Raw genomic sequence first — 18,658 nt, 5'->3', positions numbered from 1 at the left:
AAAAATTATTTTCTCACTCTCCTCTCAGAACGTCCAAATCCTAGCAAAGTCAAACTTATTCTCTCTCCCTTTGATCCATCATCACAGCCATTCTTATCACATCAACAGTTAATTTTTTGACATTAATTTCTCCACTATGTATATATATGTGTATATGTATATACATATATACTCAACGCCATGCACAACAGCCATTTTACACACACGCATGCACATAAATATATATATATATATATATATATATATATACATATATATATTACACACATATACATACATATATAATATATGCACAAACATATACATATATGTATGTGATTAATATCTTGATATATATAGATATAAATACATTATATATATGTTAAAAAATCTGAAAAGCTACTACTAAAAAGTAAAACCCTAAAACGTAAGTGTAAGAGTAAGAAAAGAAGATAAGATTGATGAGATGGTTTTAACCAGGGTTAAAATTGAACCCACGTTTATACTAAATGGTATATATCCAGCTATGGCCCGTTAGAAGAAGGGGCAAGGTGGTGGCGGTTATCTTTTTCTTGAAATTTGTCTTTTCAGACACCTATACAAATAACCTCACCTTCTTTTGGCTCTCAACACGTGTCTCTTTTCTGCTCCGATATTCTCTCCAACCATTTATGTGAAACTTCTTTCTCACTCAAAAAAAATATTTTCTCACTCTCCTCTCAGAACGTCCAAATCCTAGCAAAGTCAAACTTATTCTCTCTCCCTTTGATCCATCATCACAGCCATTCTTATCACATCAACAGTTAATTTTTTGACATTAATTTCTCCACTATGTATATATATGTGTATATGTATATACATATATACTCAACGCCATGCACAACAGCCATTTTACACACACGCATGCACATAAATATATATATATATATATATATATATATTACACACATATACATAAATATATAATATATGCACAAACATATACATATATGTATGTTATTAGTATCTTGATATATATAGATATAAATACATTATATATATGTTAAAAAATCTGAAAAGCTACTACTAAAAAGTAAAACCCTAAAACGTAAGTGTAAGAGTAAGAAAAGAAGATAAGATTGATGAGATGGTTTTAACCAGGGTTAAAATTGAACCCATGTTTATAGTAAATGGTATATATCCAGCTATGGCCCGTTAGAAGAAGGGGCAAGGTGGTGGCGGTTATCTTTTTCTTGAAATTTGTCTTTTCAGACACCTATACAAATAACCTCACCTTCTTTTGGCTCTCAACACGTGTCTCTTTTCTGCTCCGATATTCTCTCCAACCATTTATGTGAAACTTCTTTCTCACTCAAAAAAAATATTTTCTCACTCTCCTCTCAGAACGTCCAAATCCTAGCAAAGTCAAACTTATTCTCTCTCCCTTTGATCCATCATCACAGCCATTCTTATCACATCAACAGTTAATTTTTTGACATTAATTTCTCCACTATGTATATATATGTGTATATGTATATACATATATACTCAACGCCATGCACAACAGCCATTTTACACACACGCATGCACATATATATATATATATATATATATATATATTACACACATATACATACATATATAATATATGCACAAACATATACATATATGTATGTGATTAGTATCTTGATATATATAGATATAAATACATTATATATATAGGGTAATATTGGCATTTTCATTTTTAATATATGTATTTACTTTTTTTTTGTTTTTCTTAATGTATATGACTGACAAAATTGACCGTAATACATTGATTTTTTTTATTTTTTTTTGGGTAAGTCAATAAATTCAACCAAAAATACATTGATTTTCTTATTTATGACCTAGTGATATGAATATGTGCGTAGCCAATATTGAACATGCTAGTAATTAACACTAATCATCCTTAATTCTGAAGAGAGAAAAAAATGATTAGTGGTACACAAGATCACTAAAATTAGCCTCCTATCATACAAAACACAAGTATTGGATGCATTTCCTTACAGAATGTTAAATTTGTACCTTAATAACTACATCATATATGTCTCTATATATATATAGATGCCGCACAGTACTCATGCATGCACACGGCTATTACACACGCACACCAGTATTTCACACGCGCCTACTCTTGATCGTACTCATTGCTATATATTGCATGCATGCAGTAATGCACATCATGGTTCGCATTGTATGTGTAATTTTCATATGATTCACGTGATCAAGTTTTTTTTTCAGAGCGCATGCACCTATTAAATTCAAGCTAGGGAGACAGCTACGTAAAGTTGGTCCCACTCATTTGTTTTTATTTGCTCAAACTCTGACGCTCCCCATCAAACTGTGAGGCTCGCCCACTACCTGGGCTACATGGCGCATCCACTTGTAGCTCATTGATTAACAAGAAAAAAAAGTTCCTATATTAAATGCATACCAGCCTGTACTAAACATTATATTTAGAGTAACATATAACAACCATAATAACCTACAGAGAGTTTTGAAAATTAAATTATCAAATTTATTTTATTACCTGTTTAAAATATTCTGAAATAAATAGCTCAAGGATGATAAAAGTATTTAAAGTTGTTTAAAGAGTAGTTGTGGTATTATAAAATAAAGGATGATGTGTTGATGGATTGAGAGACTTTTTTGTCATTTTCTTTATTAAAAAAAAAAGTAAATAAAGTGTAATTAGAGAAACATTTTTTTTTAAATGCTTGAAATTAAGAACATTCTTAATTCTGAAGAGAAATAAATAATTTATTAAGAAATTGAGTTTCAACCAATATCTAGAAATTAATAGTTGTTGAAACAATTTATTAAGAAATTGAGTTTCACTGATTTGCTAGATATTGGTTGATGTTCAGTCTGTATTAAGAAATTTGTTATCTTTATTTTTTATTTTTTCCTAAATGAAGGATTGTATTAAAATTTGTTATCTTTATTGGTTTCTTCATTTGTTGCATGACTGAAAGCACATAATGTCCGGCATGATATCTAATGTAATAGGGAAGAGTCGTGACACCAAACAACTAAGATGGAAGAGTATGACAAGTTCTTTGGTGAGGGAGTCTACAATTGTGCAGGATGTGAGCATGCTTGTTCTCTTTACTTTGTTCAGCATTTTAATCTCATCTTAGTTTTGCTTTTATAGTTAATTACATCCTCTTTTGCTCTCAGGCGGACCCAGATGGAATGAGGATTGAAATTACATGTGCGGCTTGTGGTGGACATCTAGGTCATGTATTAAAGGTGAAGGGTTCCCTACTCCAATGGATGAATGTCATTGTGTTAATAGTTTTTCAGTCAAGTTTCTTCCTGCAGAATCTTCTCCTCAGTAATGCTATCTCCATTCTCTCTGTCTAGAACTTGGTAACGGCCTTGGAATATAGACCTGTACTTCGGGTTTGCGGGTAATTCTAGGTTTTTCACCTTGCTGGTTTGTGTGTGTTCCTTCTTTAATGCCTCCGAGTGCAGCTTATGCCTACCACCAACCTTATTTTTCTTTGTGTTATTTTATAATTGTGAACTTGTCCCACCAAAATTATTTTATGTCTAGCATTGAGGGTTCCTAACCTTTTCCCTTTTTTTTTCTTTTTTTTTTTGTCAATTTTTCTCCTTTTCTTTTCCAAATTTTATGTTCCCCTCATTCCAGGGATCCATACCAACTTCATCTCCTCTATTTCAGTTGTCACTCTCTCTATTTTATTTTCGGTCGTCCTAACCTTTTTTTTTTTTTTTTTTCCATACCAACTTCATCTCCTCTATTTCAGTTGTCACTCTCTCTATTTTATTTTCGGTCGTCCGCAAATTTGATCTATAACCTTTTGAACACTTCCTCTCCAAATTCATCTTTTTTCGACAAAAAAAGGTAACTGAAATTTTATAATGTCTTCTGCTTAAGTTGTGTGAGTAACACAGGCCACAGGTTTCTCAGCTAGCAGACATGAAGGGTTTTCCCTAGAATCGAACACATTGGCATATACTTAAGAAGTCCATCAAGATTAATGGTAGCAACTAATTAGCTCATCTGCGAACTTTAAAAATATTTGCTAAGTGTTTACTTACATAAAACATATTGTTTCCTGCAAAACTTAAAGTTGCTTCTTTCACTTTGAACATATTACATTTCAGCAAGGTATTCTCTTTGAAATACAAATGTATTTTTTTTTAGATTGAACAAGTAGAAGACTCGGCAATCCTAGAGAATAGAATGGGAGCTACGAAATAGAAACTGCTGATATTTCCTGCAGAAAAGATAAAAATTACATCAATACATATATTGTCTTTAGGAACTAGGACCGTGGATGGATAATAGATTGATACCAACACATGGTTAGAAACTTGCCTGTAGTCAGGTTGAAGGTGGTATTTGGGTAATTGGCTCAATGACCAATCTGATTGTGCCCATTGAATCGGAAGCACTCATACATTCCCGCCAGTCCAGGCTATCAAAATCTGATCCTCGCCATCATTATATTTGATCTTGTAACTTCTAGCATTTAACTTCAACCTCTTGGACACTTCCACTTTCAACTCCTCCATTTTTGATGAAAACGGTAGTTTAAATTTTATCATATCAGCTCCAAATGTTGCCTTTATAGTTATTGCCCTTACTTCTTGTGTTGTTATGAGTGGAGTCATGTGAGCAACAGTAGCGACGAGTTTCTCAGCAGGCAACTGAGAACATGGAGGGTCTCGTCTAGAGGGAGAGCCTTTAACCTTATTTCTCTTGCCTCGTTTCCAGCGGTGGATTCCATTCTTTCGGCATATCTGTTTAAACGTAGATCTGCTCACTGCAAAAATAAGAATTCAATAATAAAATAAAAAAAACTCATATAGTTTGTAAGTGCAAAAGAATAATCTATTAATTCTAAAAGAAGAAACTCAAAAATTGAAAATAGTAAAAGAAAGATTAGAAGTGACAATTTCAATTACTGTGTAAGCTTACCATCAAAAATCTGTGCAACATCTTCAAGTTTCTTTCCAAAATGCTTTTTAAGTTCCTCATAAGTAATTGAATTAATTGCCTCGTCTGAACAAGAAACAGGAATGCCATTTGGCTCTGCATTAACAACATTCATTCCATTGTTTGTATCACGAAGTTCGATTATTAGTTGCTGATTTGGTGGATGTGGCTGCTTCGTCTCTTGCCCATTATGCAAGACTTCAAGCTGGGGTGGAGATATAGTACTTTGGCATTGAAAAGTAGCAAGTTCCTGATTCATGCGACCCTCATTTGAACAAGAAACAGGAATGTTATTTTGCTCATCATCAACAAGATTCCATCGGTTGTCGATATCATCAATTTCAACTAGCATCTGTTGATTTGATGAATGTGGTTGCATCATCTCTTGTGCATTATTTAAGACCCCAGGCCTAGATGGAGATAAAGTACTTTGGCATTGAAAAGAAGCAGGCTCCTGATTCATGCGAGGTTTAATAACTTCAATCGGTAATTCCTTCCCGAGTTCTTCTCCAGAAGCAAGCTTAAAGCTTGGGAAATGTTGCTTCATTGTTTCTAATATTGGGCACAAAAAGGTACTTGGGTTTTCACCATATGTGTTTTTAGGATTCAGAAAAAACTCTACTATGTAATCATAATTTTTGGCACAAGTACTTTGCAAGCAAATCAAGAAACAACCTGTTAAGCCAAAAGAGCGTGCAAAGGGCAGGGAGGGGTATTCGGTAATGCTGAATTGAGTTATATCTTTGCAGAAACATGATTTATGTGACTGATATGCTCTCCCAACAACTCCATGCCCCCTTTGAAAATCATTCCAATCATAGAAGAAATCCTCTAGATTATCATCTATAAAATAAGATGCTTCATATTTACAGTGAAAGGCTGGTCCCATACAGCTTACATCAAACGTATCATAGCTATTATCTAAATTGCCATTGAAATGCCCGCACGGAATCCATGTCTTAGCCAAAGGTAAGTCGTGAGTTTTGCACACTACTTCCAACCCTTTTATGGTTTCAGCCCATTGACCATATGTATAGAAGAAATCCTGGTATAGACACTTGGGGATGAGAGAAGAGAGTAGTGAAAACATATAAACTAGCAAATCTCACATTTGGATATTACAGCTCTAACTTACCTTACAAATCAATGCATCACACCAAGAAGTTTTCAGACCGGCAGACTGCAAGAGAAGAGAAGGTGATTAATTTTGGTAAGGTTTAAATTAATGAAAAGGTAAAATCATATTTATCATCTCCAATCGTATCCGATCACCTCAGTCCTCATCAAATTAATTAGAAGAATGTAAGTACAAATTAGGGGTTCAAGAAACCTTGAGCACATGTTTCATAAACAAATAACTCAAAATATTATATTAAATTGCATACCAGCCTGTACCAAACCTTGAGCACATCCACTCGTAGCTCATTGATTAACAAGAAAAAAGTTCCTATATTAAATTGCATACCAGCCTGTACTAAATATTATATTTAGAGTGATAACAACCATAATAACCTACAGAGAGTTTTGAAAATTAAATTAGCAATTTATTTTATTACGTGTTTAAAATATTCTGAAATAAATAGCTCAAGGATGATAAAAACATTTAAAGTTGTTTAAAGTGTTGTTATAATATTATAAAATAAAGGATGATGCATTAATGGATTGAGAGACTTTTTTTGTCATTTTCTTTAATAAAAAAAAAAGTAAATAAAGTGTAATTAGAGAAACGTTTTTTTTAAATGCTTGTAATTAAGAACATTCTTAATTCTGAAGATAAATAAATAAATCAATAAATAAATAATTAAATAAAGGATTAGTGAGGTGTAAGATGACTAAAATTAGCCTCCTATCATACAAAACACAAGTATTGGACACATTCATGTGAGAAGTTCACATGATTTCAATTTTTTTTTTCTTTTTTCCCACACGATTTCAATTACAGTATGTCAAAATGTTACCTTTTTATCTTATAAGACATTTTACACTGCGTCAAATGGGCCAGTTGTGTTGGATTTTGACTGGGTCAAATACTAATTGTGATTTATATTCAATTCGTTTATAACGAATCAAATACTGGTCCGGTTAATATGGATTTGGGTCAACTGTTTTTCACTTATTTTTATTTTTAAATAAAGAAGTAAAATCAAATTTTAATCTGGCCTAATTTCAGCAATTTTTTTTGCAAATAAATTTTATAAAATTTGAAACAAAAAGTCAAGCTATCAAAATTGAGCCGTTTATAAGGCTCTGAGCCATTTACAAAGATCTATTGAAAGTTGAAAAATAACTAGTTTTATAATAAGGGTGGCAAATTATAACACGACACGCGATAAACGGGTTTGTATTGATTTTAAACGAGTTCGGGTTATAAACGGGTTGACACGATTAACCCATTTACTTAACCGTGTCAGATTAGAGCTAAGTGATTCAATCTGTATAACCCGTTTCATTCAACATGTTATAATCGTAAATATGACATGTAATATGTTACATGTTTAAATCCAATTACTATATATAGTTAAGTCATTTAAACATAAACATTGTTTATGTCTTATGATTTTTTTTCTTATTTTGAATATTTGGGTTAATTGTAACAAATTTTTTTATTATTTATTATTTGATTAAATATTAAATGTTTCATAAATAGGTCATTAAATGGGTTAACACGTTTATCCGTTTAATAAACGAATTAGATTAGTGTTGAGAATTCTTAATATAATTATTAAATGAATTAGGTTTAGATTTACTTGTTTAATATAATATTTTTATTTGGAAACGATATAATTATGACCCACGTCCATGATTCGCCACTCCAAATTTATAGGCTCTACTCATTTACAAAAAAAATTTGGTCCGTTACAAGATCCGGTCCGTTTACTAAAGATTATACTCTTCTACAAAGATCCAAATTGAATCTTTAAAGTTGCATCACTGGTTATTCATTTCATCACATACAGGGAGTGAGAGAGTCCTCCAAATATATATATATATATATATATAATAATAAAAAATAGAGAGATATAAGCTAGAGAGAGAAAGGGACCCTCTTTATTCATAGGCTTACCGTGGTAACCCCTAAGAAAGATACTGTAATACTTAGGTCCCTCTTATAGCTGATTTGAATTAATAATATATCAACACATCTTTTTTAATTATTAAATTAGCGACGATGAATTGTTGCTATTAGTTTGACTGTGGGAATGGTGTTCATCTCAGACCTAAATATGTTCAATAAAAAATAAAACTTCTTTGAACCCACCAAACCAAAAAAACAAAGAAACAATATTATGTAATATATTACTAATAATCAACAATAAATAATACACACGAGACGAATTGCTACATATGTCTAGTTTGTTTGGATATAAAATATTTTTTAATTTTTTTAGCATAAGATTGTCGTAAAATATTTAAAAAGAAAATAAAATTTAAAACTTAACATAAATAACTTACGCAACAATTTTAAGCAAATTATTTCATATTTCTCATTTGATGGACTTTGCCCAGGCACGGACCCAATGTGTGGCCAGCGGGGCAACCCACTGATTTTTATTTTTATTTATAGTATTATACGTTTTTTTAAAAAAAATTTGACATATATATACCTTTAAAATTATAATATTGCTCCGGCTTAAATTAGTAAAAAAATTCGGATTAGCCCCCATGTTCCTCCGTCTGTCCTTGAACTCGGCCTCAACCTCAATCTTTGCCAAATACCGAAAAATAAAATTAAAAAAATATATTTTGTATCGAAACAAACAAAAGAAATCTAAATGTACCAACCTTTATCCTAACGTTTAATCGACCATTATGTACAATTAATTTCATTAAGGCTCCGTTTGTTTAAAATATTCTTTTTGGATTTTTTTTTTTTTCAAGTAAAATATTTTTTTAATTTTTACTTTATCGGTGTTTGGCAAAGGTTTACGTTAAGGTTGAGGTCGAGTCCATCGGGCGGGTTATTTTTATTAAATTTTAATATTTTTTTCGTAAATATTTTATGACAATCAAACATCAAAAAATAAAAAAATATATTTTGCGTCCAAACAAACGGAGCCTAAAAAAAAATTTAAAAATGCAATTTAATGGCACTAGCTATAAGGCCTTCTGTGATCTTTGGGATGTAAGAATTAGGTTGGTCTACACCCTACCAAATTAGCATTCGATAAAACTAATAATGTTTCAATAAATTTGTAATTATTTTATATCGTTTTCTGTAATTGTTTTTAATTCCTACAAAGGAGAATTGTCAAACTAGTAACAATCAACACAATTTGTATTTTGTCATCTTTTGTTTTGAAAACTGTTTTTAGTTCCAAAGACAGAAAATGTGGAAATCTGAAAAGTGATTAGAAGTGTTCCAAAACTGAATCAAAAAGGATTTGCTGGAAACAGTGTACTTTTAGGATTAAAGAGATGTGGTGAGAGAATCTTTAGAGAGAGATAGAGTTGGAGGTGAGTAGAATACAGAAATATGGTTTAAACAAGGTTTCCTGATAAATGAATTGAGAATGGGCACTCATTTATTTTATTTAATCCATATTTTAATATAATTTATCAATATTTATTTAAAAAATTTGTATTTTATTAGTTGAGAATACTTAAGCTTGGATCATACCCAAAATTGAGTCTTAAACTTTAGTATCGGTATAAGAATGAAACTGTTGAGACTTTAGAAAGCAATAAATGATTTGAGTAACTCGGATGATGAAAATTTTGTTAAGATTGAGTTGAAGTCCAAATGTGTAAAGTATCTTGTCGAAAATTGATTAATAAGTTATTTTTGTTAAGTTTTAATATATTTTTTTCTTTATTGATATTTTACGACAACCGAACACCAAAAAATATAAATATAAATATTTAAAAATATATATTTTTACATTCAAACAAACAGTATTCTCAATGTTCTATTAAAAAGAGACAACAAAGTTTATTAAGAGAAATGCATGATGACTATCATCGATGGTAGAATGGATTAATTTCTCATATTTGTGCAAAATAATATTTTTTAGAGGATCATCTTGCACTAGTCCGCAAATTAGTCAGGACAAAGCCCTGAACACTCGGGAAAAAAAAATTATATATTTTCTAGGCTACTTAGAGTGGAGCTGTTTGAAATATTCTTTTGTAAGCTCATTTTGGTTGAGTAAGAGTTCATTTTAAAGCTCGGCCCACAGATTGAGGAATAGGCTTGACCCATTGACTCTTAATAGCCAAAGCCCAATTTATGTAAAAATACTGGCCTCATTGGTTAATTGAACTGAGTACAGACTCAAAATGATTCAAGAAAGAAATAGCAATTTAATGGATTTTAGTGGCTGATTTCTCAAGACTTTTTGTCGTTTATCAATCTAAATGAAGTACTATATGACTATAAGCCCTGACACTCAGACACTGTTTGGTAATTACAAATAATTCAAACTCAAGTGGTTATACTTCAGGTTCACATTTAAACCGCAAAATGATTAATTCAATCCGATTCAATTTCTCAAATCAGTTTGGTTACGATTTTATAATTAAGATAATGATTATGATTTTATAATTAAGAGAATCGTGGTTATCTATTCGGCTCACAAATTATAGTCAAAAATCAATTGGAACCAAATCATTATGTTACTTATATATATATATATATATATATATATATATATATATATATAGTTCTCATACTATTATTAAGTTTTTTTTTTTTTTTTTTTCTTTTCCAGGTTGGTACTCATTCACACTTCCTAAGAAATTGTTTGTACTAAAAAACGAGTCAAATCTTAGACATGATACTTTCATGTAGCGGTGCACAAAAATTCGATCAAATCAAAAATTCAAACTGAACCAGATTGAACCAAACAATTTGATTCGATTTGCTTAACGGTTTGGTTCGACTACGGTTTGAGGTCCTTTAGAACGAACTAGATCAAACTGAACTGCTTAGTTATATATATGTTAATTATATATATATATATATATATAAAATATAATATAATATAATTCTATAATCCAAATCACTTAGAAGTTTTGTAGCAATAATCAATCATACGTTCTCCTCTTAAGTGTTATCAATTTATTACAAGATTCTTATTTTCTATTGATTTATAATGGCTGATTTTTTTTTATTTTCTGAATTGTGGTTGAATATTTGTTGTTGAATTAGTAATTTTGAATGTATTAGGTTATTAGCAATTATGAATTTATTTACTTCAGTTCCAGAAGTGACAGAGAAAAATGAATTAAAAGTTCTGAATATATTAGCAGTTCTGAATGTGTTGGTTAATTTGATTTATTATTATACATTTAGATTTTGAAATATGAATACTTCTATAGTAGGAAAATAAAAAGAAAAAAAAGAACCGTGGAACCAAACCGGTTTTTCACGGTTTGGTTTGGTTTGATTCCTTTATTCAAATGGTTCGGTTTAATTCTACATTTTCTAGAACTGTTAGAATCGGTTTGGTTCAAAAAAACTTTCAAACCAAACTGTATACAACCCTACTTTTATGAGACATGAACAGGGATGGCAACAGGGCGCGGGTTTGGGCGAGTGTACTCTCCCCCGCCCCCGCAACTGTTTAAAAAACCCACCCTCGTTTCCGCCCAAAACCACAAAAACAGGGGAACTTTCCACTCCATTCCCGTCCCCGTTTAACATTTTTACCATCGCGGGTACCTACCCCGCCCCGTTTAAGACCATAAATTCTCTACCATTTATTTTTTTTTATCAACTAAAATTATATAATTATTGAAAAGATTCATAAACAAAAAATGGATAATAAATAGTTTAACATAAAATTCAACATTAAAAACATTCTAAATGGTCACACAAGTTATTTGTTCCAGATTTTTAGATTTTGTTTTAAAATAAATTGTCTCAATATATATATTAATGAAATATATATACTAATAAAATAAGGGTATTTAAGTAATTTAACTATCTAAACGGAGCAGGGCGGGGCAGGACGACCTCATCCCGCTCGGGTTTTCATACATCAAACCATCCCCGCTCAGATAAGTTAAACGATCCCCCAAAACTATCAAAAACAGAGAAGGGTAAGTACGCGCGAACCCGGGCAAATTACCATCCCTAGACATGAAGGCCAAATGTATTTGGAATTGAATCAAAAATGAGAATCAGAATGACCATAAAAAATGAGAATGAGAATTGTAACAACTAGGCCTTAGAGTTACTATTATCCATGTAAGTTTACCATAGACCATACCACACCTTACAAAAAATTCCCATATTTGAAGGACTCTAAACCTTTAGCCCCCGTTCCCCATCATCACCGCATCATCTGCTTACATTGTTGTTTTTTTAAGCTTTGTAGTACAAAACATTAAACCGCTAAACTGACCCGATCTGAACCCTATATAGGCCATTATTATAGTTCGAATTGATTCGGTTTAGAAATTGTGATTAGATTGGTTTGGTTTTAATTTTTCCAAAATTGTTGAGATCTAGTTTCAATAATATTATTGTGGCCGTTTTAAAATTTAAAAATGGTAAGGGGTGATGTAAATGTGGCAACTAGAAGCTATGTTTGACCCATGTATATATTGGTTTGGTTAAAATTTGACTCCAAAACTGATTAAAACATAACCCGGCCAAAGGCGGCTCCAAATAAAAAAAAAAAAACCTAATATAATATTGGCATGTGTCAACTACAGTACACCTACAAGCATTTAAACATTCAAATAAAAGCAAAAATATGAATCACAAATGACGCACCCCTCTTGACTCTAAATTTAGGGAAGAAAAGGCTGCTAAGTAACTCTATTCACAAGAAAAACAATTTTCTCTTCCTGTAACAAACCCCATTTGGTGTCATCCCATTCTCGTTTGCATAGAAAATTCCTTAATTTGATGTGTCATTTTTGTATTATCTTGACTTATTGACAAAAGCAATGACATCACTTTATGTTATTATATTCATAAATAATATAAAAATACACACTTTATGTTATTATATTATTAATTAGCCTTTTTATTCTTATAAAACTACATATTATATATAATATATGGGTTTACCGCCATATGTGATTCAAAGCATGTTTTAAAGCACTTAAAGGTGCTGGCCTTTTCATTGCTCTCTAGTTGGATATATAAACAGCACTGGAGGAGGATAAGGACGCTCTTATCTTGTTTTTTTACACCCCAACTAGAATCTCTTTGGCGCACTTTATTCAAATAAATTTATTTTTATATATTTATTTTTAATTAAAAAAGTGTATTTTTCGAAGATGTTCCGTTAGTCACTGGGTATGACCTTACCACACAACATAACCCTTACATTGTGTGATGATCTCACTCACATATTTTCTATTTGATATCTTTCGAATTCAGAAAATATACCATTACTCTCTTTTTCACCAAAAAAATAATTTTGCTTTTATATATTTTTATTACATAATACAAAATTGTATTGGTACAATTGATTGTTTTTACAAGCTATATCATTCATGTAGTGTCATTAAACATAAGTGATCAAGACTTATTATGATCACCTTTTCTTATCTTTTCTTTTTTGTTTTTTTGTTTTTTTTTTTTCCTTTTTTTTTATGGTTTACTTATCAATATACTATCATTTATGGTCTAATAATGTTGAAGGCTTCTACTAATTTAACTACTTGGCCGTGACTATTTGACCGTGACACTGCTGCAAGCCTGCAACCTCTGTGTGTATAACTTTGTGTGTGTGTATATATATTATATAGCTTCTAGAAGAGCCGAGATTGAGTATATTTTTCGCTCTCCTAAATTATCATTATTGTTCTTTAGACAAGCTAACGTTCAGAGAATCTGACTATTTTACTAAAATATTTTATTTTATTGTACAAATTCAAAGGCTTATTGTAAAAAAATCAAAATTTGGAATTTGGAATTTTTTTTAAAAATTACGAGATTCGGAAAGACAAACATTTGCATGTGGCCACATGATACCATCCGGTCGTTTCCACCATAACCGCTTGATTGTCAAGAAAAATCCAATAACAACCGTTTATTTTAAACCATCTTTATACGTACCCAAACGCTTGAGAATCAATCAACAAATCATGCTTATCATAATCAACAAAAACATACTCTACATCTGGATGGTCCGGACCATATAATTTGCCACGTAATTAGGTATATCAATTTTATTTAACTTTTTAATTACATATTAATTTATAATTGATCTTAATCATATATAATTTCGAATCATTTAATAATTTTATGATAATAGACAATCCCCGGCCATTACCACTATTTGTTAAGATTGAAAAAATAGAAAGAAAAAAAATTAATATTTGATATGTCTGAACTTGTTTCAATCCATATCACATACATAATGACAAGTCTATAATAGAAAGAGTCATGAACCTAAAGAATAGGTCAATTATGTAACACATGCCAACATAATCAGACAAATTCAACTTATACAGAGTACTCAACCCAAAACATTGCTTATTAAATTTTATAAGTGAGATACTTAAAAATAAATTTTTTTTTAATTTTTTTTTAAATATTTAATATTCAATGGTTCATTTCACTTACACAGACCTTTTTAATTGATATTCAAATTGAGCATTTAATCGATTCGGAATTAAATGAGAGAATTGGGTTATCAAACTGACAAAGAAAAGAATTTGTGCCAATGGAAACCAAAAAAGAATTATAAACAATTTGATCTAACATCGTTCCGTTTTTTTTTTAGAGCTCATGTATCCGTCTTACAAGACACACTATTCTAGTTAGGAGTGCAATTCAAAAACCAAACTTAAGAACTTGTCTTCTGAATTCCTATGCTTTCGTTACTCATTTTTAATCCAGGTATAATGGCGAGACTGCATGACCCAGTGATAGACTATGAAGTAAAGCTGTGAATGTGTTGTACACACACAAGACCATCTTATAATATAATATATATATATTTACATATAATATGTATATATAAATTGAAGGTACAGTTATTATTGAGTAAGACTTATAGGTATTTCCGTTGATATGTCATATAATATACACGGAGAGAAAGAGAGGGAGGTTCCTGTATTTGACCGGTACATAGCTTCCACATGTAAAAGTTGAAGTTTGAAGTCATCGTCCAACTCAAGACGAGTCAAAACCATCCATCCCTTCCCTTTTAAGCCTTCGCAACATTCATTTTCTCCCATCCCCTTAGCTACCATTCATATATATATATATACAATCACATATATTCTCTGCAAATTATATACATACACAAACTTCAAGTTATATATATATATATGTGCAGTATCTCAGAAGACGAGAAGACAAGAGGAAGAAAAAACAATCAAGAGATCGATGATCATGGGTTTCTTAATCTTCAAAGAAGAGAAAAAAAGACGAAGTGTTCTGAGATTAGTGAAGACTATCTTCTTCTTAATCACCATGCTCATTTCACTACTCCTCTTCTCTGCGCCTGTCCTCCTCGTCATCGCCGACGCACTTCTCCCCTCCGCTCTCCTCTCCGCCTCTCTCTCTCCTCCCACTCCCTCTCTCTCTCTAGCTCAAACTCTCTCCTCCCATCTCACCAATTACGATTTTCGCTATTCCCTCATCGACATCCCTCTAATCTCCATCATCAGATCAGCCATTATACTATGTAAGCATTCCACTGCTTAGTCAATTAATCAAACACTTGATGATCATGTCTAAAATTAAGTTGATTGATTGATTTTTGTTTTATATATATATATATATATATATATATAGGTGTGTATAGTTTTTGTGATGGACCGAGACTATCAAGAGGGCCGTACTTGGGGATTACGACGATGTGCTCTGTTTCGTCGCTGGCGTTTGTATCGTTGAAGGCTTCGTATGTGTTCGGAGGTGGAAGAAGATCAGGTGGGCATGTTGGAGCTATGGAGGTGTCGCTGTTCGTATGTTCACTGGCCCTGGCCATCGCTCACATCGTTGTGGCCTATAGAACAAGTTGCAGAGAGAGAAGAAAGCTTCTTCTTTTCAAAATTGATATTGAAGCTGTAAGTACTCATCAATCTATCTCATTTTCGATTTTTAGGCCCCGTTTGGCATGGTTATGCAGTTTTTGTTTCTGAACGGTTACAATGTTGATTTTTAGAACAAAAAAATGTTTAGTGTAAACTTATTTTATTTTATACAGTACTAAAACACTTTGTGAACAGTGATAAAAAAAAATATCAAAAAAATATTTTTTCTTATTTTGATAATTATTGATGACCCAAAACCACAGCAACCAAAAAAATAAAACATCCTTCCCACCAAAAATAAAATTGCCTAAAACAAAATGCATGCAACAAACACTTAATTTTTTAAGAATAGTTTTTAATTTTTGACCATAGTTTTCAGTTTTTTTCAAAACACTTATATAACAAAAACACTATTTTTATTTTAACCAAAAATAAAATCGCCTAAAACAAAATGCATGCAACGAACACTTAATTTTTTGAGAATAATTTTTAATTTTTGACCATAGTTTTCAGTTTTTAAAAAAAAAAAAAAAAATTTAAAAGTGATAAATACAAATAGCATATATTAATAAATTGGTGGAAGGTGTAAAAAGATTCTTCATAATTTTCATATAAGAAAATTTGGACATCTTGCAAGTTGGGTGGGCCCGCAGCCGTATAGGTAGACCAAGAACATTTCAAGTTGTAACCATCCATTGATTCTCAAGTTGAAGAGAGGATTGAAAAGGAATCCTCTGCCTGCTTCTAGATGGCTTCAGAATACAGTAATACTTATTTAATAACTCTTTTATATCATATCATATTATAAATATTTGGTTTTTGCACCTCAGGTTTGAACGGAGGAAATATGAAATAACATTAAGCAATATGATATTCACACAAACATATTTTCATGGTAGGTTAAACTTTTAACCTCTCACCTAATAATATTAGGAATTAACGATTAAAGGGGAGAGAAAAATTGTGTAAGATTCCAACATGAACTCTCGGATACTGGACAACACAACACATGCTATATTTTTGTATAAACACTTTACCTAACTTTGAACTTTCATACAACCATAATTTGCGGGTCTATAAATGAACATTGGTACAGCTTTTATATATATATATATATGATAGTATAAAAGATGTACTACTAGCTGCATTTTATTTGTCTAGGTCTGTGCACTGTGTACCTTTGAAGTATTGTATCGCCAGTAACATGTGATTTGACTGATTGAGGAGAGCCACCCAATCCCTATTCCTGTCCATGTACCACGTGCCATGTGACTTGGAGCCACGCATTGTTTGTTAGAAAAAAGCAAAACATTTGCCCACAATTTGTCAAACACTTTTGAATCTCTGCTTATATTATTGATCTACCCGATCTTATTATATAATAATACTATAATTATGATAAAGCTTTTACGAAATGTCCAACAATTTCGCGCCATTAATTAAAAAAAAAAGACTATAATAAATAATTTTTACAAGAGGCTTGACATAGTCATCAATTTATTTTATTATTATTATTTAAACCATGATAGTCATCAATTTATTGAAAAGAACTAAATAAATTTAAATATTCAATTTTTTTTTAGCGGTGTTTTAACATGGTGTGGTGTGTGTCATGTGATCAGGTTTCGGCATGCAAGAAAGGGTTTCCTAGGTATCAAAAGATTCTGCAGGAAGAAAGAGTGAAGTTAGAGAAAAATTGAAATCCCAATCCCACATGGGTTCTCCATTATTTTGGCTGACAATACACTCTCTGAGTCATCCAGGTTTCAGGTAATTCTAGTTTCCATACTCTATATATATATATATAAAAGGTTAATCAAACACAAGCAAACATACCTCCACTGAGATTCTAACACCCAACTGGAGGGCTTGTACCAGCTTGGCCATTGTCTATAGTCCATTTGGTTTCTGTGTTTGTCTATTTTGAACCAATTTTCAACATCTGATCCATGTGGATGTCACTTGAATGGGCCATCATTGATTATGACAATTACCTAAACAATACCAGACCAATATGACACACGTTATTAACTTTTAACAGTAATTTTGTTTGTGTTCATTCACATCTCATAACTAACTCTTGTGCTTATAATGTCTGGCTTTTTACAGGTATTATCCAAAGATGATCTCCAACCTGGTGGATTCAGAACTAGAAGTAAACAAGCAGCTATACACCTAAAGAACAACCACTTTGATATAACATGTGGTATTATATAGAGAGAGAGATAGATATAGATATAGATATGGAGATAGAGAGAGAGTTAAACTGTATTTTGTACCTAGTGATGCAGCAGTCATTGATTTATCTCAACCCAAAATGTACAGATTTTTCATTCAGTTTATGAAGCATGAAAGTTATCTTCATAAAACTAGTTGAAGGCATTATTTTTTTATTTCTATGCTAGTATCACAAAGCCAGTGCATTCTCACCGTGATCTCGATTTTCTGAAGACTAAAACAACCATGTTATACAAAGATATGCCATCATTTTCAGATAATTTAAATCTATATGTCCCACTATATAACAAGTTTGATGGGTTCTAAGAAAGTAGAGTACCTAATGTTTAGGGACCACCAGCACTTGTGTCCTACCCAATCCACAGAGGTTTCCATGTTAGGCTTGTCATCAACACGATTATCATAATTGTACAACATATGATTAAAGACACTAAGAAGTGAAAAAGGTTGAAAGAGTGATAACAAACTTCACAGTTAATTGCATATATTGAAACACACTTCAAGGAATAC

General features: G+C 31.4%; 2 protein-coding genes across 2 annotated transcripts; one reads left to right on the top strand and one right to left on the bottom strand.

Annotated features, from left to right (window-relative positions):
- Nucleotides 1-4,422: 4,422 nt before the first annotated feature.
- LOC132314382 (protein NLP7-like) lies at nucleotides 4,423-5,967 on the bottom strand. The gene is made up of 2 exons (XM_059813254.1): nucleotides 4,949-5,967; nucleotides 4,423-4,793 (listed from the first exon to the last, which is right to left on the bottom strand). The coding sequence occupies exons 1-2, from the start codon at nucleotides 5,853-5,855 to the stop codon at nucleotides 4,423-4,425; spliced, it is 1,278 nt and encodes a 425-aa protein (XP_059669237.1). The 5' UTR covers nucleotides 5,856-5,967.
- Nucleotides 5,968-15,039: 9,072 nt separating this feature from the next.
- Nucleotides 15,040-18,279, top strand: LOC132312181 (uncharacterized). The gene is made up of 4 exons (XM_059810445.1): nucleotides 15,040-15,561; nucleotides 15,672-15,943; nucleotides 17,533-17,680; nucleotides 18,020-18,279. Exons 1-3 carry the CDS (start codon nucleotides 15,261-15,263, stop codon nucleotides 17,608-17,610), a joined length of 651 nt encoding a protein of 216 aa, XP_059666428.1. The 5' UTR covers nucleotides 15,040-15,260; the 3' UTR covers nucleotides 17,611-17,680; nucleotides 18,020-18,279.
- Nucleotides 18,280-18,658: the final 379 nt, after the last annotated feature.

The sequence above is a fragment of the Cornus florida genome, unplaced genomic scaffold (assembly GCF_030987335.1).
Source record: "Cornus florida cultivar Cherokee Brave unplaced genomic scaffold, ASM3098733v1 CherokeeBrave_3.0.0_Hap2_Chr06, whole genome shotgun sequence".
Lineage (NCBI taxonomy): Eukaryota > Viridiplantae > Streptophyta > Magnoliopsida > Cornales > Cornaceae > Cornus > Cornus florida.
This window is presented reverse-complemented; position numbering and strand designations above follow the sequence as displayed.